The sequence below is a fragment of the Gossypium arboreum genome, chromosome 11 (assembly GCF_025698485.1).
Source record: "Gossypium arboreum isolate Shixiya-1 chromosome 11, ASM2569848v2, whole genome shotgun sequence".
In the NCBI taxonomy this organism is placed as follows: domain Eukaryota; kingdom Viridiplantae; phylum Streptophyta; class Magnoliopsida; order Malvales; family Malvaceae; genus Gossypium; species Gossypium arboreum.
The window spans coordinates 3,104,870-3,125,617 of record NC_069080.1 but is presented as its reverse complement, the minus strand read 5'-3'; the positions used below and the strand labels follow the sequence as shown (position 1 = coordinate 3,125,617).

Genomic DNA, 20,748 nt, shown 5'->3' with positions numbered 1-20,748 from the left:
TCATCTATTTTCAGTTAGAATCAAATAAAATCTTTAATCTATATCCAAATAGCCAAAACCACCCATTAACCTTCAATTTTGACGTCGAATATGAATCAAATTTTCAATTGAAATAGGGGAAGAGTATGATAAAAATATTAAGGCTTGCTTAAGAAAAGTGAATTAATTTACAATCTTTTTAATATTTTAATATTTAGGTATAAATTAAAGGTTTTAGATTTATTATATACAAATTCAAGATTAATAGAGACTTTCCATATCCCATCACATAAAATAAAATAAAATGAAAAGAAAAAGGGAACCAGATGTCAAACATATTCATAGTCTATGAAACAATTAGACATTTTGAGCAACCAAAGGTCAGGCAAGCATGCTAACCCGTGAGCTTAATATATAGGATAATTAATATGGCAAGAATTAGAGCTCCGATTATTAAACTCAATATCAATTTGTTCTTGTTAATCCTTCTTGATATGGTTGTCAGGATCTTCTTGCTCTTGCTAATGTTATCATCTACTGCATGGAGCTGCAAATGTAAGAAGCAATGTTGTTATATCTGGACTTGGGCGTAAGCGTTAGATACAAATATTTAGAGGATTTTTGGAAAGTTATAACAAATAACACATAATTCAAGCACAATGAAGAGTCGGAACTCAATAGATAGCTATGTTATGCAGACTCGGTGTGATGTTGGACATGTTCAATCTTTTTCTTGTGCGAAAGACAAGGAAACTCTATATATTTGAAAACCGAGATTGGATGAAGCACGAACCGTGCTATGCGCATGAAGGAGAGATTGGCGTTGTTGATGCAAATCCTGTAGGATTGAAACACCAAGCTCTTCAGTTTCCAGCATTGTTCTTCTGCTTTCCTTAATTCTCTCAGTCGACTGGTTTAATCTCTCTGTTGACATCAACAATCTGCCTTTTTGATCAGCAGAGACCTACGCCACCATTTACCAATGAGTGTTTGTTACAAAATGTTGTAATGATGATTATGTCAAATTCAAAGGGGAGAGGAACCAAAAACGTTGACATAATTATAACTCGTAGAAAAATAAATATATCACATGTTTTTACTTGAGCACAATCACAATGTGTATGCTGAACCCTATCTGCAAGTTGTTCCTCTCGAAACAAAATTTAAAAACTAGGACTGTTATCAATGAACAATCAGTTGTCAAAGAGACATTTCCGGCCAAAGAGGTGTCAAACGCCAAGCATTTTAACAATATAAGTTCCAGTTTCAGCTCATAGAATCCTGTAAGCAGAACAATTCATATATATGGATGAGACTCTGAACTATCGGTACTTCAGAAAATTTTATACTACAGGCTCGGCTTTGGTCAAAGTATGAAGGAAAGTGATGGTGATCGATCATGTGAATCAATAAGATTGCAAGATATGCTGAACAGATATGTAGAAAGGAGAAGTAAATTATTTTACTGTAGATTATTTATAGCTTAACTAAATGATGGCCATTTAGATAAATGAGTAGTTCCAGTTACCGTCGTCGTTTCATTGATTCCTGACTCCAACAACTCGTCTTGGGCGGCCTGATTTGTATCGGTTGAAGTAATTCTTTTAACATCAGTCTTCAAGTTGTTCAGATAATGTTTATAATCTCTTAATTTAGCAAGAAGTGTTGCCTTTGTGCTTGGCTGCAAACTCCTTGCTTCAAGGTCCATTTTCCGAATCTGGAACGATTCAGAAAAGGACCAAATTACAAACCCAGGAATGTAGAAAGAAATAAAAATTTACCAATGGAAAACGGCTTCTCCATTACCAAAGCATCAGCTTCATCCAGTCCCTCTTTTATTTCAGAAAGTTTCTGCTTCTTCAGCTCTGTTAATCAAGAGAACATGAAACAAATTACGTACTTGAATGCCCAAGACAAATCATGCAGTATAAAATACATTGATAATCTCCAAACCAATCTTTAAAGAGTGAACATATATCTATACATATAAATAATTCACTTGCACACACTGTAAATGTGTTGCCTGCGGTGCTAAAATGCAGTGTTTCTTCTGAATTCATCCAAAAAAACCTATAGAAACAGTGGCTGTAATGTCACAGTAACCTAGAAATAACATTTTACCTGTTGAGCTGAAACCTAAGCATTTGGAACTAGGGTGCATTTGGATTGCTCACCACCGGTAAAAACCTAGAGATACAGTTGCTCTAATGCCAAAGTACCATCAAATAACATTTTACCAGTTGAGCAGAAAACAGAGCATTTAGAACTAGGGTGCATTTGGATTTCCCTGCACAACCGGTGCAGGAAATCCAATGCCTTAATCGAAGCAAAATGCATTGCAAAGACACATTTAGTACCCCATTTCTTTTTTTCTACTCATTAGCACAAACAAAATCAATATAGTAAGTTGAATATGGATACTCGTACAAATATAGCATTGTAGAAACCAATCATGCCCAAATCAGATTCCGTCTTTTCTGCTACTTTCTGATAAACGGTTATATATTGAATAATTTTTTAAAAAAATGAACAACACAATGTATCATTTCTCGTTTTATGGAACTAATTGTCATCAAAGTGAGTTATTATTGAACTAATTGTCATCAAAGTGAGTTATTATTATTATTATTAGCCAAATAGACTTATATTGCATTACAATTTACAAACAAGATTGCATTTGGAAACTTAGATTTTACAAGATGAATTTGGATTTCAAAGATACTTAATTTATATGATAAAACACATGCAAACGCAATAATCACACGGATTTGTTTAATGATTAATTTGAAATACGTAATACAATTTGTGGATTAGAAATTCATACACATAATCATCTTAAATCTTAATTAATTCATATCATAATGCATGCATTTCAGAGGGAAAGTAAAATCCAAACAGGCCAAAAGGAAAATAATAAAAACAACAATCACATGCAACAGAGCTTCGATCCAATCTCGCTACAAAATTCAAACTATAAACACGGAAGGGGATCAATGACGTGATAAACTAGCACTGTGTGATATTACCTCCATGAAGAACGCTGGCGGAGGTGCAGCTGCGGGTCAAATTGTCGGAGAGCTCGCAGTATTGGCGTTCATAACCTTCGAACACCTCACTCATTTTGGATTTTCCCCAACTCTCGCCCGCCAACCTACATTCGTCACGATTTTTTTTTTCTAAATCAATGAAGAAAAAATTTCAGAGGAAATTTGAACATTGAAAAATGGGTGACGTACCGAACGGAATCGCGCGGGAGAGATCAACGGAGATTGAACGGAGAAATGAAAGGAAATTAATTATTTCTTTTGGTATATATACATACTGCATGAAATATTTGCAGTTTCAGATGGAAGGTCGTTAACGCCCTTGCTTTTCACTTGAAATTACACATAGACAACAAAATCAGTTTTTTTTTTTCCTAAAATAACAAATAAATAAATCCTTTTATTTATATCTTAATATTGGTAAAAAAAATTATCAGTCTCTCTCAATTTTTATATTGAGCAAATTAGTCCCTCTGAAAATTTAGAGTAATTTAATTTAATCCTATCAATTTCGAAAATAAGCAACTATAGTCAATTAATCATAATGTTAATATTTTACTTCAATTTTATATTATTTTATTGCTATAATAATAAATTTAGCTCTCAATGTCTATGTGTTTTATGTAAATGTTGACAAAATTTATAAATATTGCAAGCTAAGTTTGTTAAATCAAAATCAATTTGATAGTATGTGTTGATGTTGCATGCTATTAAATCAAGACCAAAGTGATAAAATGTGTAAACTTTGAAGACTAAATTTATTAATATTTTAATAAAATATATACATAATTGGTAAAAAAAACATTAGCGTTGTAATTCATTGTTCTTAATTACTTATTTTTAAAATTGATGAAATTAAACAAATCTATTTTTTTAAAGAAATTAACCTACTCAATATCAAAATAAAAAATATTAAAGACTTACTTTTACCTTTAATATTTAAGCCTATATACCAAGAATAAACTTTAATTATTAGTTTGCATCGATAAACTTAAGTTTTATATTTAAATAAACATGATGTTTAATCTATACGTGAATAAATATTAATATTAAATCAATTTTAAATAAAATATTTAAACAATAAAATGAATATTTATTTAAATATAAAATTAATATTTTATCCTTTTCTATTGTTTATATTGTTTTAATAATAATTATAAATTTGATATCCTTAGATGTTTGAGCCATTCATCAAAGATACCTTTGGTCAAAAATAATTTTGTTTTGGTGATATGTAAAATTTTTATCTCATAAATATGAATATTCAAAAGAATTGAAGGTTAGATATTAAGTAAGTATAAGTTGGGCAAATTTAAATATTTATATATATTAATCCCATAAATAAAGTTACAAAAGAGGTAAAAGTACTAAGGATAGTCTCAATACTATGAGTTTGATTGCATTCTATCCCTCTAGTAAACTGGTGTGACTGATAAAATAACCAAACAGTGACACATGTAATGCACTATATGTATCTCATGCTGGCGTACAAAGGCTAGTTTTTAACCGCAGAAGTAGATAAAATTTTTAATAAAATAATCAGTTTGCTCTTTTATTAAGTGTATAGGGACTATTTACTCATTTTTTGAGTAGAATGAACAAAATATAATTCGATCCATAGTATCAAGATCTCCATGATACTTTTACCTTACAAAAAAAGATCTACAAATCTTTACTAATGTTTTTAAAATCAATCAAACAAACCAATCAAACCGTTAATTTTTTTATCTAATTATTTCAAATAAAATAAATTATTAAAAATCATAAAATAAAATCCAACTCGATTACATGTTGAATCGATTTTTTAGCTCGATTCAATCAATTTATTCCGGCTGACAATTCCATCAATTTTTTGCTTCTATTTGACCTAATACTCTAATCGGTCCCGATTCAATCACCCAAGTTAGATTCTGATAACATTGAAACTAACAAAAATGACCAGTGAAATCTCTTCAACGAGTGGAGTAGTCACACCAAACACTCTAAAAGTAATAAGTAGATGCATCAACCCCACATTAAAGAAAATGGGGAACATTAATCCACATTGTAAAAAATAAAAAGGTCCTGAGACATATCTTTGCCTAATTTAGGAGAGCTTCAAGAAAGATGAATCCTTGTTTAGTATATTATAATTAATATTCGAAACATTGTTATTAATATCAACTAGATCAATCAAATAAATAATTAAACTAATACTCAAAAGTCCAATTGATTTGATCGGTATAAACTCATAATTTCCATAGAGATCAATAAATAAACCATATATACAATCTACTCACTAAATTAACTAAATTTGAGGGGATAAAATGTACTCTAAAGATCGCCACGGTCTTCATCTTCATCAGCATTTGATGTTGAAATTGAAGCAGATACCATCAATAGTTCAATTTGAAGCTAAAAGTTTATGGCGTTCTACCAATACTTTATTCATTTCAGCAATCTGGTTTAACAATCCTGTAATTTTCTGCACAAATATACTATGATTCAATTCAAATACTAAAATTTTTCATTGAGAGAAAAATATGAACCAATTTTCACACAAGCATTTCAACAAAAACCTTTACCTCATCTTTCTCCTTTATAATCATCTTCAGCCGTCCCACGCTCTCCTTCCGGCACCTCCGCCGCCATAGCAGCTTACACAACCACCACAACAGCATCACGGCCGCCAAGTCAGTAACCCCTCGTAAAGACCGAAATACCTTTCCAGTCTTCGTCTCATTTTTGCAACCGAAATACCCAACGATTTTAGCACGCAAAATCTCAAGCCCAATTCCCAACCATTCTCGTATCCCACGACCACAGGACGACGGGACGACGCTGCGGGCATCGGGAGGAGGTAAAAGATCCGATTTCGAATGCGGGTTTTGTTGCTGCTGCTGCGGTTGTTGAATTTGATGGTGTAGATTTTCATGGTTGACGGGAGGGAAAACGGAGAGGTCGCTGTTAGAAACGGAATCTCTGATCACAACCATCGACCATTGCTGCTTTATTTGAGGATTGTGTTTCGTTTCTGAGAATTGCTTTTGCTTGTGATGATTGTTGGAATGGAAATTTTCCCATTCAAGTAATAAGCTTTCTAAGATTCTATCGTTTTCCACCATTTTTGAAGCTTAAAAAAGAGAAAGAATTGAAGCAGTACTGTTGTGTATTTGATGGCTCCGGCTCCTTAAAAGTTAAGTGCTTTTTATTAAAGAAGAAGCCCAAGTTTCAATGTATTGCTTCATGGGCTATTTTCATAGCTCCGAAATAGGCCCTTCTGTTCCAACGAAGCACAACGCTAATACAACGGGTGATATATTGTAAATGTCGCAAGAAGCAAGGAAAAAAAACTTTTAATTAATTAAATTATAATTTTTTAAAGATCAAAATGTATATTTATTATTATATCAAATTATTTTTAAAATTTTGAAAATATTTAATTTCAATTATATGGGTTTGAGTTCGAGATCAGATTGTTATTTTATAGAAAAGTTTAACGCATGAAATGAATTTACTATAATTACTTTTTTTTATTGATTGAGTTCTATTCGAATAGTTGATTTTATATTTTTTTCATAAATAAACTAAATAAGTTTAATTTTAATAAAATTAATTTTATAATGTTTTTAAAATTGACTTAGATTTATCAATCGAATAGGATCGAACGGCAAGTACATCAATACGAAATAAAATAAAAAATTAATTAACCCAAAAATCAAAACAAACCAATTGAATCAATCTATTCAACCAAATTTTATAGTGTTTTTTTACTTTACAAAATTTCAGAATGAACCGATGAGATGGAGAAAGACTTGCTTAGTTTGTTTACTTCCAAGATCTGTTTTTATTTCCTCAATTTTGCTTTTCCTTCTGCTGATTGAACCGGCTTTTTCAAACGATTAATTGATCCTCGATTCATCCAGACGGTCCAGTCCGGTGTTCTCATCACTAACTTTATATCCTTGCAAATTCTCCATGTAACACTACAGTTAAATCGGAGTAACATCAATACGAAGTATGGGTGTATTCATCTTAGGGTGTGAATTTGAGAAATCAATTCATATACATGGATCAAGCTTAAACTTTAGACATTGCTGTAAATTACATTGAGAAAAAAAATTCTAAAAATGGACTAAATCACCTATTCAACAATTAAATTCTACTGACTAGGATGTATAACCAACTTTTTTGCCACTAAACGAATACCGGCACTTTGTTGATAATCATAAGTATCCAAGCTGAAGAATGCGTCCAGGGAGATTCCGGTTCTCAATAAGTTACTGAGTTTGGTAACATCGAATTTGTCAAATATGTACTGTTGCACATTACCGGACTGGTCTTTTCGATGTATCTCCGTGCCATATTGAGCAGTATCACCGTTGACAATGGTAGGAATGCTGAAGGAAAGAGTCAAAGAAACAATGTATTGTTGAATTGTGATCTTATGAGAAAGTAAGGAAATGAAAATGTACCGAGTTACAAGAACTTACTGCAGTCGGACAGTTGGGTTGTTGACATAACTATAATTTCGGATCACGACATGCCTCCACTCAGAACTGCTTCCATGATCCTCGGAAAATTTCTTCGCCACAGCATCGCAAGAATCAAGGATCTCACAAAAAATCGGAGTAGCATCAACCAGAAAACTCAAACGTGGCCAACCTGCCTGATTGACAAATTTTGGATTGATTCCAAATCTCACTCGTAAACGAGGACAACAGAGCTGCAAAGCAACATTTCTGTGTAACAATTTTATTCGGTGAGTGCCGCGACAATGCGAGTTTATAGATACACTGATGGAAGTTGTAGAAACTTCATCCAGCTCTAGGAATCCTGCATATCCACTACAACCTTCAACAGTAGCCCTTGCTGGGGAAATATCGGGAGACTGTGGCTCAGGTTTTTCTTTGGCGATGGCATCCAATTTAAGGGCCTCGGTTTTTATTTCGTTTTTGAGTTGAGTCATGTCAAAAGGATCAGATTGAGCTGGAGTAGTCGCATCTGAATTAACCTCAACAGTGTGACAAGTTTGAAGAGAGACTATAGGATGGTCTTCACCATTTTCAAGATCCATCAGAGATATACAAGGAACACTTTTAGAAGGCGAACTTGGAGAAAGGGTGTATATGTCAAGGATAGGCGACTCAGAATATAACTTGCTACTAGTACTTGTCGTAGGTCCTGGGGAAACTGCACAATCTGCTGTGAATATATCTGGAAGGCTTGACTCCTGTGGGTAAATAAAAGAATCCGTCAAACTATGGATAATTAATCTTACAAACATGCCCATTTAACCATCAAGAAGATAGAGATCATCCTTGACTTGTATAGACCACCAAGGTATTCAAAGACCAACTCGAAGTCACTTCTATATCCATAGAGCAATTATAGTACATTTGCCATATTAAACGGACACAATTAATCTACATCAAGATTAAAGGAAATGGCGGTACACAGATATAAAAGTAGTCAACTTATACTGCTATCCACTAAATGCAAGGACTACACAACCAGCAGGTCCAGCACCGACGATAATACAAGAAAAAAGTCACAAGAAAGGAAAACGTAGTCATAAAGAAAATCAGCTTCCTTTATGAAAGGAAAGAGGACTAGCAATTATAGTACATTTGCCATATTAAACGGACACAATTAATCTACATCAAGATTAAAGGAAATGGCGGTACACAGATATAAAAGTAGTTCACTTATACTGCTATCCACTAAATGCAAGGACTACACAACCAGCAGGTCCAGCACCGACGATAATACAAGAAAAAAGTCACAAGAAAAGAAAACGTAGTCATAAAGAAAATCAGCTTCCTTTACGTAAGGAAAGAGGACTAGCAAAAGTTATCAAAAGATTGACCTCAATAACTTGTAACCAAAGTGCAGACCATTATTCAAAAAAGTAACAGGTAATGATCAAGAGAGGAGCTGCATTACAAACATTGTTGAAACTTGCTAAAGGATTGTAAATTCCCACTTCCAATCAAAAAGCTTATCCACATACCATATGAATAAAGCACCAATTTGATAAAATTCTCTGTTTAACTTGTCAGAAGTACGGAAAGTCAAATATGGTTCCTAAATTTGTGAATTCGAAATAAATAACTCCTAATTAAAAAAATTAAAAAATCAAAGCCACATCCTTCAAAACAACAAAAAGGCTACTGAATTTGGCACTTAAAACTACCATACCAGGAACAAAACCGTTGCACAGTACTTGAGAACTTCAAGGTTCATGCGAACATCATCCAAGCTCCTGAATAATCATAACAAAACGTTTATCTCAAGGCAACATAAATTGCCACTACTATCATAGGTGAAAATAGTTTATATTCAACATCAACTTGCCTATGTGTCTGTTTTCCAAGCCCAAAATAGTTTGCAAGGGTTTCCATCTGCATAGAAGTACATAAATATGTCATCGACCAAAACTTCATATCAATCCTAAAACTTATAATGTGTTAATTAGCAAATTGCATGCTGTTAAGAAACCAAATGATTATGCAAGAATCTCAAACTTGTTAGGCACTTGAACAACAAATATTGCAACGGAATTTCCATGCCCCCCATGGTATGTATATAACTCAGACAAACACAAAAGCGAGCAAGATTGGAAGTGCTAATTGATCATATTCGATATTTTTGTAGATTTTGATAGTTTGGGTTGTATTTAGGTGGACTTTTACCACATCTATTCTATAAGTAGGAAATAACTGAGTCTAAATTAGGATCAGATTCGAGTTCAAGTTCAAGACATTTTCAGGCATAGCTTATAGTCTTTACCAACACAACTTGGCTGTGTGTCATAGTCCTAGAGAGGAACCATGAATCTCGTAACAGTTCTGTATTAAAGTTCGACTAGGTATTATAAGTGTTCAAACCATCTTCAACCTATGAGTCAACTTTAGTGCAGAACGCCGTGTGACCCAATAGGCGGAAGCAGACAATACTATGTAGGTTAATGTCGATTGTGACATTTGATATCAAAGTCGATTACGAGGGAATCAACTATGTGCTAAAGAGGAGTCATGAATCCTATATCGGTTGTGTTCTAAAGTTCGACTAGGTATATATAAGTGATCACACGATTTTCATTTCAATATGAAGGTTGTCCTTTGTGTTTAAAAAATGTAAGCTCCAATCGGCCAAAACAAGCAAACATCCACATATCATCCAAAAAAAAAAAAAAACCCAAAACTTCAATAGTTTACTGAATTCAGTTTCCACAACCTATTTTTCATAAAATCGATGATGAAGCTAAGATTTCTAATATGAACTAAACACACCTTCATGTCACCGGCTCTCCTGCCAAATTTTTTAGTCAACAACGCCAGTGAATCAATAATCCCCTTAGGTTCCGGCGCCGGCCTACCAATCTTCTCGAAAGCTTCCCTTATTCTCACGCAGTCAAACTTCACTATATTATGCCCCGCCCACACGCTTCCTACAGAAAACAAACTTATATTTTAAAGCTTCAAATATTTGAAAAAGGAAAAGAAATAGAAGATGAATTTTGAGTGTGAGCGACGGACCGTGGAGGAAACCGTAAACTTCTTCGGCGATATCGGAAAAGGAAGGTGCCTCGGCAACGGCATCTCGGGTGATACCGTTACAGCGAACGGACTCGAGGGAAATGGAAGAGAGCTCGTCGGGTCGGACAAGGGAGGCAAAGCTCTTGAGCTCCACCAGCCTTTTCGGGCAAACTAAAATGGCTCCGAACTCGAGAATGGAAAAGCCTTGGCCGCGCCGTCGTGGTATGGTGGTTTCCAAATCGAAGAAGCATATCTCTGATCTGTCGCCGGACGTTGTCGGATTCATGTCGGAGAAAGCAAAACAAAACCGATCGTACTTGGTTTGGAAATTTAAGGATTGAGAGCTTTCACTTAGGCCGTCGATACAGTATAAAAATAATTTTCCTTTTATATGTATTTAGACATAGCGGTTATTCAATTTCGAGTTAATTTCGATACTGTAATTACTGTTTCAAAATAATTTTCCCTTCTTTCAAAATCCCCAACGTCCAATCGGTTTCGAATTATCCGCGAGTGAATTTCTTTTAAAAAGTGAATACATGCAAGATGGATTTTCTATTGAAATTAACATTTTGTTTTTATATATAAATTATTAAAACATAATAATTTAATATAGAAAAAATTCATATATTTTATGTTGAATTTTGGTTTGAAAACCGTATTTAGGTATTTACTTGACTTAAAAATATTAAAATATTAAAAATAAATTATAAAAATTAAATTAAAGCGGAGTAATAGATTTATCAATATCTATAGAAGTGATAGTAACTTTCATAATTATATATCTATAATGGAACGAAGTGAGTGGTGGAGTAAAGCATGCCAACTGTAGAATGATGATGAATTATTTTTAAGAGATCACGTTCAATAAGTTTAAACTTTGAAATCTAATATATATAATTTTATTTTAAAAATATATTATTGATTGCTAATTATGATTAAAACTTTTAACCACTCCATAATGAAAAAGGAAAAACTTTAATGGCTCTCTCATTTCAACCGTTGTTTTCAAAATTAAATCAATTAATTAAATTGAGAACTAGTCATGATATTAGTTTGGAGAGAAATTAAGTTAATTAATTTGCACATTAATACAGAATTTTTGAATCATGTTAAAAGATTGATTGAATCGAATTTTTCTTTTATTTTTTTAAGTTAATAATTTATTTGATTAAACTAAAATTTATTGACCTAATTGGTTTGATGACTAATTCAATTCTAAAAACCTTATTTTCAATTATTTCTACATAGTTTGGCCTGGGGGGGACGACACAGTTGGTGACGGCGGAGGGAGCGGTGGAGGGGGCAGGCCGGGAGGTCTATGTCTGTCCATGTCATCAATAGATGTGGGACCCCCATGGGACAATTATGTCAACGTGTCCGCCAGACATTGGGGATGACTCAACAACTCAAAACGTGAAAAGGAATGGGCAGTGGGCCCCACTTGATTACGTGTGACCGTTAAGAATGGCCGCCTAAAATCGACCTCATCTTTCTTTTGTGGGCTCACCCCAATCAAAAAAATACTTGATTAAGACTTAGCGCTAGCGGTGGGGCTGCTTAATACGAATTGACGTATTTGCCCTTAAGATGTAATAGAGACTTGTAAAATTTTAAAACTCTTTATTAAAGCCAGGTTCATATAATTTGCCCTTAAGGGTTATTTAATCTTTAAAAAATCTTTGATTAGTTTGGTCCACTTAATCCGTGAGCTTCCTTACAGTTAAAGGATCATGTCGTGTAGATCTCTAAATTGTATTTCGGGTGGCATGTGTATAGGTTTTGGGACACTATTTTCTCACGTGCCTAAAAATCACGTGTTATTTTAACCTAACATAAATTTTATTTTATTTTATTAATATTATATAATATTTAAATTTATTTAAATATATCTTGAAACAGTTACAATTTATAATTATATTAATAAATAAAAATATAAAAGAATCGAATAAAATTCACAAACGAGATATAAACACATAACAACTGAATATGATAAAATTACAAAGGATACAAAATAATTATTTTGCTGAGATTAAATACTCATACATTGCAACTGTGCTTGGTCGGACTAATTTAACAAAATATAAAGGAGTTAATGAATTACGAAATTAACAATTGGATGATTTTTTAACAAGAGATTCTTTGGGCTAATATATTTATTTTTTCAATGTATAAAGATTAATTTATCTATTTTCTAAGTAAAATAAATAAAATACAATCTCACTCTTAATATAAATATTTGCAAACTACTTTTACCGAATTTGATTTTATTATTAATAAGTTAAAATCACCATTCTTTTATTCAATTTTGTTTTTATATGCTCTTTAATATTACATTTTATAGCATCCACTGGTTAGGCTTTAATTCACTTTCTCTCTGTTTTCCCTTTGTTTTTCGCACATCAACAATCACAAGCCCCTCGTTATTTTTAAGTTGCACAGAATGTATAAAAATTGCAATTAATAATGTATAAAAATTACAATTAATTTCATCCCATTATGCTCCAATTTTCCAAAACAAGAAAAAAAAGTTTCGATTAAGAAAAATCTATACAACGATTCAACTCACCATCTTTTCCAAACAATAACAGCAACATGAAAGCTTAATCTTCTAAGTTTATACATTTTCGTTTCAATCCATCAAATGCTTTTTTTCTTTTTTAAATTCAGTAATGCCAAAAACAATCAAGATCCACTGGTCCAGCTGAAGAAGAAGAAGGTGCATGTTGATCATCAAATGTCTTCTTTCCACTCTCCCGATTCGATACAACAGATAACATTTCTGGTTTTCTAACAATCTCCCTCTCCGCTTGAACCTTCGATCCATGGTTTTCAATCAAAGTCCTCAACATCGACTGTTCTTGCACCGAACCAAGGGATTCAAAATCAGCAGCGTAGAACGGGTTTTGCGGGAAAACATGACAAGGATTCGACGAAACGTGAAGAGTGCGATTATTGAAATTGTGATCGATCGTGATTTGTTGGTTTGCTTGAGGACCGATAGGATTGGAGAAGCAGGGCACGTATGTTGAATCGGCAAAAACAGGTTCGCATTTGCCGCCATTGTACGGTGAAGAATCCATTAATGGTGGTAAACCAGTAGCAGGACCTAATTCATTGCTTAAACAACTAGCCTTAACCAGGCTTGAAATAGGAATTTTTTTCCCATCTGAACTCTTTTGAAATACCCTGCAAATCACCCATTCATTCTGCCAAAAAAAAAAAAAAAAAACCTCCATTAACAAGTTGATTCATATATCATTCTTAAGAAAGTGAATTAATGATTTACCTTGGCAGTTTTAGGGAGATTTTGGATTGAGAATTTTCCACCAAGTCTATATTCATGCATGACCCAATTGGTTTTAGCTCCTTTAGGAGCTCTGCCTTGGTAAAAAACAAGAGTTTTCTTCATTCCAACCAATGATTTTCCCATGTATATCTCTTTATCTTTCCCAGTGGCTTTCCAATACCCAGAATCAGTGGCTCTATTTGTTCTCAAACCAGTTGGGTATTTTCTATCTCTCACACAGAAAAAATACCATTCTTTTTCTCCCATTTTCGCCTTCCCTGTTTTCCAAGAAAAAAAACTAAGAGAAAGTGTTAGAATAGAAAATTGCCGGGAAACAAACACACCTAGGACAAAAAAAGGAAATAGAAAAGTGAAAGAAGAATCTTAACATGGTAAATCCCAGGGCTCAGATTTGTTCAAATCCACCTCTCCAATAGCTATTGAACTGAAATTGATGCCAAGAACTTTTTTGTATAAATATTGGTGAATAAGCTCTTCATCTGTTGGGTGAAATCTGAAACCTGGGGGCAAATCCATTTTATCATCTTCTTCACCAATGTTTGCCATTTCTTCAACTTGATCACAATCTTGGTTCCAATCAGAATTCACAGCTTAAAATCCTAACAGAACCCACACTTTATATGTAATCAAACAGCTGAAATATTTCCCAAAGCACCTAAAAAGAGAAAAAGAAAAAAACAGCAGATAAAGAACTCAAAAGGGATTCAAATGGAAATATGTGCAACAAAGCAATAAGGAGAAAGGTTATATAAAGCTAAGTTGGAGGTGAAAAAAGCCAAGGATTTGGAGAAAAGGGAGAAGCCATGGAAGTAAAAAGTAGTAAACCTTAAAGATGGATAGGTTTTAAAGAGAAAAGAAAATAAAAGGGGACAAAATAATATTTAGTCACTAAATTTGGTAACTTTTAACATCTTGGTCCCTGAATATTTTTGTCCATATTAAATCAAAGAACTTGGCATCTTTTCCCAATTTGTTTCCTGAACTTAGATGTTATTAAGGAATGATGATCATGTGGCACTCCTTTTTTTTTTTGGAAAATATAAATTTTCATAATTTATTTATATTTTTAGTTTTTTAGATTATATATATTTAAAACTTTCAGGTGATTGATGTGGAATAATCTTAAAAGTTTCACTATAGAATTCAAGTTCAAAAACCAAATTGAGAAAAGATGCTAAATTTTGAGATTAATGTGAATTAAATAAATAAGGGACTAAATTGTAAAAAATTGACAAAATCAAGATCAAATGCTGTTTTATCCCAAAAAGAAAATAAATAAATAAAAGCGTTGCTTGATATTATTCTATTCGTGAAGACAGAAGAGAAAGATACGTAGTATTTAAGGCAACCTGGTGAGCTCTTTAATAATAATAAGGGATGTAGCAAGAAGAACCTCTAAGTTATAAGGAATTTGAACATGAATTTGATTTAGAATTTAAGGTTTGAAATTTGAGTTCGGTTTCAAATTTAACTTTGACTTTTTTAAAATTAAATTATTTGGAAATTTATTTAATTAGCTCATTCAGTTCAGTTAATATTGATATTGTTGTCAATATAAGAGGATGTATGTTCGAATGTGTTGAAAGCGTTTATCTTCCTACTTAAGGGTTGGAATAAGTTATAAGTAATTTTAAATATTGTATCAACTTTACAACTTTCACTTTCACAATTAAATTAGATTTATTTAATTTAATTTATATTTTTAGTTTTTAATAACGTTATATTATTTGATTCATATATACATTGTCGTAAAATATACACTATAATATAATTATAGTAATACAACTAATGATGATGACTATAATTTTATTCTATCCTACCTAATTGTTTGATTAGAGACAATTCTGAAAAATCATGCACTTAATTTTCATCATAAGATGGTAAATGTATTAAATATAAATAATAATAAATAATGACTTCGAAATTTTGAATTAATACTTACATTTACTGCCTTTTCAATAACTTTCATGTGTTATGATAAATTATATAACGTTATTTGGGCTTAACGTATGGTAGCTGACTTTGATTTTTATTTTTTAATGTCAAACACGTAATTTTTTTCGATGCAATATTAGGGGTAGGAATGGGATAATATGGTTTGAACCCATGTTAAGTATGTGCTTGACAAAAGTTTTAACCATCACTCTATTCAAGTTAAGACAATGGCATGTGTTGTTTTTAGGTCTAATGTATTACTTGTATTTGATAAAAGTAATACATTTTGATATTTGAAGATAACATGTTAACCTTTTAGTTTCAATTCAAATTTTAAAGTTAATTTGATGAAAATTCACAATTAACTAATAATATTAGCAATTAACTTAGTTTTTTTACCCAAATAATATAACATATATAAATAATTACTGAAATAGGATAGGAAAACAATTAATTACTGAATTAGGCATTTGCTACAATAAATCATCGGTGCCGCCTGACCATTCGCCGGTACCACCCTCACTTCCCTCCAATCATTACAGCATGATTACTTTTTTTTTTAAAAAAACTGATGTCACCATTATGTCAGACGGCACTAGTAATAATTTTAGTATTATTTTAGTTAAAAATTTAACGAGTTAATTTAGTTGGTTAGATAGTTAAATGTTAGAGTTTTTATCTCTAAGTCTCATGTTCGATTCCTCTTTTACTCATATTCGTCTTTTTTGGTGCAGCCACTAGGCAACATCAGTAATATTTTTAATATTTTTTTAGTTGAAAATTTAATAAGTTAATTTATTTGGTTAAATGGTTAAATGTTAAATTTTTTGTTTCTAAGTCTCAGGTTCAATTATTCTCTTATTCATATTTGTATTTCTTTGTGTAGCCACTGTGTTAGGCGACACTAGTAATATTTTTAGAAATAAAAGCTCTAACATTAAATCATCTAACCAAATGAACAAACTTATAAATTTACCAACTAAAAAAATATTTATTTAAAAAAAAAAAAAAGTAATCATGCTGCAATGATTGGAGGGGAAGTGGGGGTGGTGCCGCCGATTGGTTAGGCGACAACGGTAGTTTATTGTAGCAAATGCCTAGTTCGGTAATTAATTGTTTTCTTATCCTATTTTAATAATTATTTATTTATTTTATATTATTTGAGTAAAAAACCCAATTAACTTTCATCAAATCAATCGTAAAGCCCATATTAAATCACATGCATTAAACTGTATTTGACAAATTAAATGTATAATTAAACAAATTCACAATTATCACTAATTTTATTCTATTAACAAGATCATGAAAATTTCAAATATAACAATATTAGTAATTAACTTTCACTAGATCAATCCTAAAGCGAATTAAATACTAAAAAATAATATTATTATCTTTTAGTACCAAACTATTTAACTTTTATAAAATGTAAGTACTAAATTGGACAAAACAAATACATATATCAATTTAATACAAAATATAAAACTCAAGTACTAAGTCTATCATTTATTAATAAGTAATGTTTGTAATTTTATTGGAAAACTTGAAATTTTACAAATTTTTTATTGGTGGAGTGATATTTAAGAGAAAAAATATTATTGTAATGCAATGGCGGAGCCAAGAGACTTGTAAGAGATCCGAACTCTTCTAAAATAGAATTTTTTTATTTAAGTCTTTTATAATCTATAAAATTTTAAATTAGTAATAATAATAAAATTGATTTAATCATTTAAAATTATAAATATATAAATTATTAAAATGATGAAATTATATTTTTATTATCGTAAAATATACAATTTAATTTCAACCATTTAAAAACAATTCTAAAATAGATTTAAGTTTTTGGTAATGCTAATTGTTATATTATTATACAGCAAATAAAAAGTGATGATGTATTTGGGTAATGACAAAATTACTGTACGGTTAAAACTATGCAAATTACATTTACCATATATATCGGTAGAGAATATAAATAAAGATAAATAATTTGTTCCAAGGCAATTATTTATTTAAGAGCATGTGGGTAATTTTTTTTTTGGTTAATTCACTTTCGTTTGATTTTGATATTTGTTAGAAGATTTGGTCCAATAAGGTTTTAGGGATGTTGATTTTATTGGCTGTGTTTGGCCAACATGTATTATTTTTCTATTTTTTGAAAAAAAGTTTATAATATAATTTAGTAGGGCACACTTCGTGTATAAAAATTTACGTAATAAATTAATAAAAAGTAATATAAAACTTGAATGTGATTTTGATTGTTTTTATAATAAAAATTGTAATTTATTGAATTCAAATTTTATGATTTTTGTGTATGTATTTTTCTAGGTTTATTAAGATTTTTAAAAATATTTAAATAATATTTATTTATTTATAAAAATTAAATAATTTTACAATTGAATTAAGATTTGAATAATACCAATTCAATTAAACTCAGATATTCAATACAAAATTGACTCATTTATCCCCATTTTGTTTCTAGGATTATATAACATTGAAATGAAAAAAAAAGAAAGCTTGTTCAACTTTTTTAATTTAAGCTAGGGTAAAACGATAAACTTTTTTAGAAATAGTGAAATTAAATTATAATTTTTACAATAGTAAAAATATAATTTTATTATTTTAATAAACTATATATTTATAAATTTTAAAAGATTAAATTATTTTTTTATATTTTAAGAAGATCAAAGTATAATTTTATCTTTACTAATTTAAAATTTTAAAGGATCTAAGTGAAAATTTTACCATTTTAGGGAGATCGGGCTCATGATAGTACCCTAGTTTCGCCCCCGATCTAAGTTTCACTCGGTAACCTATTTATAAGTTAATTAAAATATTAATTTTTTATAATATATATTTATTTTTACAATTAAATTTACAAAAATACAAATTCTAACAGGACTAATTACTATTGGTAATGAATGTCTATTTTAGATTGATATCGAAACATTAGAAATAGACAATTTATAGAATATTTTTTTATTTTATGCTCAATTAAATTTTAATCAAATAAAGAAAAAGAATATTAGCAGCACACAGTTTTAGAAGAAAAAATAACATGTATTCTCCTAATGAATTCCAACTACAAATTTTTATATTATTAAATGAGTTATTTATATCAGATATCCTTCCATTATATTTTTATTTTAATTTAGTCCTTAAATTTCAAAATGTTTGATGTTATATCAAACATATCATTCTATTATCGAAACCGTTAATTTATAGAATAATTTATCATTTTTTATTAAAATATAATTAAAATATTCTAAAATTAAAGGACCGGTTTAAAATATTGCCATTAAAATTTAAAAATTTAGCCTTTCCTATTAAATGGAATAAATTTCTTGTTGATTAAGATTAAATTGAAGTTAGGTATACGATATATCTCAAAAAAACAAAAGTTAGGCGAGTGAACGTCCAAGCATAGGTCAATTTTTTTTCTTTTCCTTTAAAAAGAGATTCCCAATCCAATTTGTCCAATTAAATTAATAATTAAATTTAAGATAATAAAAAAAACTATCTCTAATTTTGTTTCTATAAAATCAATTGTGGTGCTGATGTTTGACAACCACAAACATGTAATAACCTTTTTGAACTCTAGAATGTGCATTAATACCAAATGCTAACTTCACTATAAATTTTAATTTGATCCCACAAAAAGATTTTACCCAGTAACACACATATAATCTAGACTAAAAATATTGGAAAAAAAAAAAGAGAAAAAGGTTAGCATATACTAGAATCACCCGTTTTAGTGTGTTTTTCTATTTAATTTTTTAAAAAAGATAATGAAATGAGATTCCATGTTTTAAAATTAAAATCAATCATGTATTTTTTATAAATATAATAATACATCTGAAAAGAAAAGAAAAAGTAATAATCAACCCGTAATGACAAATGATTTTGTTTGAAATGAAATTTTAGTTAACATTAAATGTTGGGTTCAATCCTGATTAAAAATGATGATAAATGAAAGGGGACGATTGGGAAAAAAGTGTATATATTATAAGTTTTTGAATATGTGTTTAAAAGTTTGATTAAAGAGAATGGATTGTGTGAAAGATAGACGTCACATCATATTGTATCAATTATTAATTATTTAATGTCATTTTAATATTTTTTTTATGTTATTGATATATTATTTCAGTAATTTTTTAAATATGAATCTTGAACTTTAAATTCTAAATCTTAGATCACGAACTTTAGACCTTGAACTTTGGACCACAGACTCTGAACTTTAAATCTTGTTTTCAGGTCTATAGTCCAGGGTTCAAGTTAAAAAAAATATATTAAAATGATGTGCAATGACATAGAAAAAATGTTGATATGACATTAAATAATTGATAAGATATATAAAATGATGTAGCGTTTATGTTTCATGCAATCATTTCCTTTGATTGAATTGGTTAAAATGGAAATAATTGATTTTTTAATGGGGTGAATATATTAAAATTATATTTTAATAAATCAATAAGAAAACTATTTAATTAGTTAAAATTCAATAAGAATATGAATGATTAATGAATAGATAATAAATTAATTTTATATATTTTGTTTTCAAAATTTTATTTATAAATAATGAAATTTATACATTTAACCAAACATGTTAAATAATTATTAGTTGATTTGATATTTATTTAGGGTAAATATTTGGTATTTGATAGTAACAAGTGGTTTTAAAAACTAATGTCTTTTTTTAAATATATAATTTTAATAATTTATTATACTCTCGACTCCTCTTGCTTGTGAACTTTAAAATCTCCAGATAATATATCAAGTAATTTTCCATTTATTTAATGTTATAAACAACTTCTAACGATTAATGGTATTTACCGCCACCAAGTGTGGCTTGAATTCAAGTCGCGTTTGATGTTTAAACTTTATCTTATTATTATAATTCACAAAAAAATAAACGTTATAAACAACTTCATAAATACTATCAATTCAACAAGTTGAAACAATTAGG

General features: G+C 30.2%; 4 protein-coding genes across 5 annotated transcripts; all 4 read right to left on the bottom strand.

The window, feature by feature from the left end:
- Positions 1–259: 259 nt before the first annotated feature.
- LOC108452467 (vesicle transport v-SNARE 11-like) lies at positions 260–3,366 on the bottom strand. Its single transcript, XM_017750260.2, has 6 exons — positions 3,216–3,366; positions 3,006–3,130; positions 1,786–1,844; positions 1,508–1,696; positions 773–943; positions 260–526 (listed from the first exon to the last, which is right to left on the bottom strand). Exons 2-6 carry the CDS (start codon positions 3,097–3,099, stop codon positions 374–376), a joined length of 666 nt encoding a protein of 221 aa, XP_017605749.1. The 5' UTR covers positions 3,100–3,130; positions 3,216–3,366; the 3' UTR covers positions 260–373.
- A 1,753-nt stretch (positions 3,367–5,119) lies between these two features.
- On the bottom strand, positions 5,120–6,212 carry LOC108452135 (uncharacterized). 2 transcript variants are annotated; one of them, XM_017749888.2, is made up of 2 exons: positions 5,588–6,212; positions 5,120–5,500 (listed from the first exon to the last, which is right to left on the bottom strand). In XM_017749888.2, the coding sequence occupies exons 1-2, from the start codon at positions 6,125–6,127 to the stop codon at positions 5,456–5,458; spliced, it is 585 nt and encodes a 194-aa protein (XP_017605377.1). In that variant the 5' UTR covers positions 6,128–6,212; the 3' UTR covers positions 5,120–5,455. The 2 variants fall into 2 exon arrangements, with proteins under 2 accessions (XP_017605377.1, XP_017605376.1); XM_017749887.2 differs by having other exon boundaries at positions 5,120–5,487.
- Positions 6,213–7,005: 793 nt separating this feature from the next.
- LOC108450656 (protein NEN1-like) lies at positions 7,006–10,940 on the bottom strand. The gene is made up of 6 exons (XM_017748376.2): positions 10,544–10,940; positions 10,298–10,455; positions 9,360–9,406; positions 9,204–9,267; positions 7,496–8,235; positions 7,006–7,402 (listed from the first exon to the last, which is right to left on the bottom strand). Exons 1-6 carry the CDS (start codon positions 10,827–10,829, stop codon positions 7,165–7,167), a joined length of 1,533 nt encoding a protein of 510 aa, XP_017603865.1. The 5' UTR covers positions 10,830–10,940; the 3' UTR covers positions 7,006–7,164.
- Positions 10,941–13,051: 2,111 nt separating this feature from the next.
- LOC108451819 (NAC domain-containing protein 100-like) lies at positions 13,052–14,671 on the bottom strand. Its single transcript, XM_017749510.2, has 3 exons — positions 14,222–14,671; positions 13,833–14,110; positions 13,052–13,752 (listed from the first exon to the last, which is right to left on the bottom strand). The coding sequence occupies exons 1-3, from the start codon at positions 14,397–14,399 to the stop codon at positions 13,210–13,212; spliced, it is 999 nt and encodes a 332-aa protein (XP_017604999.1). The 5' UTR covers positions 14,400–14,671; the 3' UTR covers positions 13,052–13,209.
- Between the last annotated feature and the right edge of the window lie 6,077 nt (positions 14,672–20,748).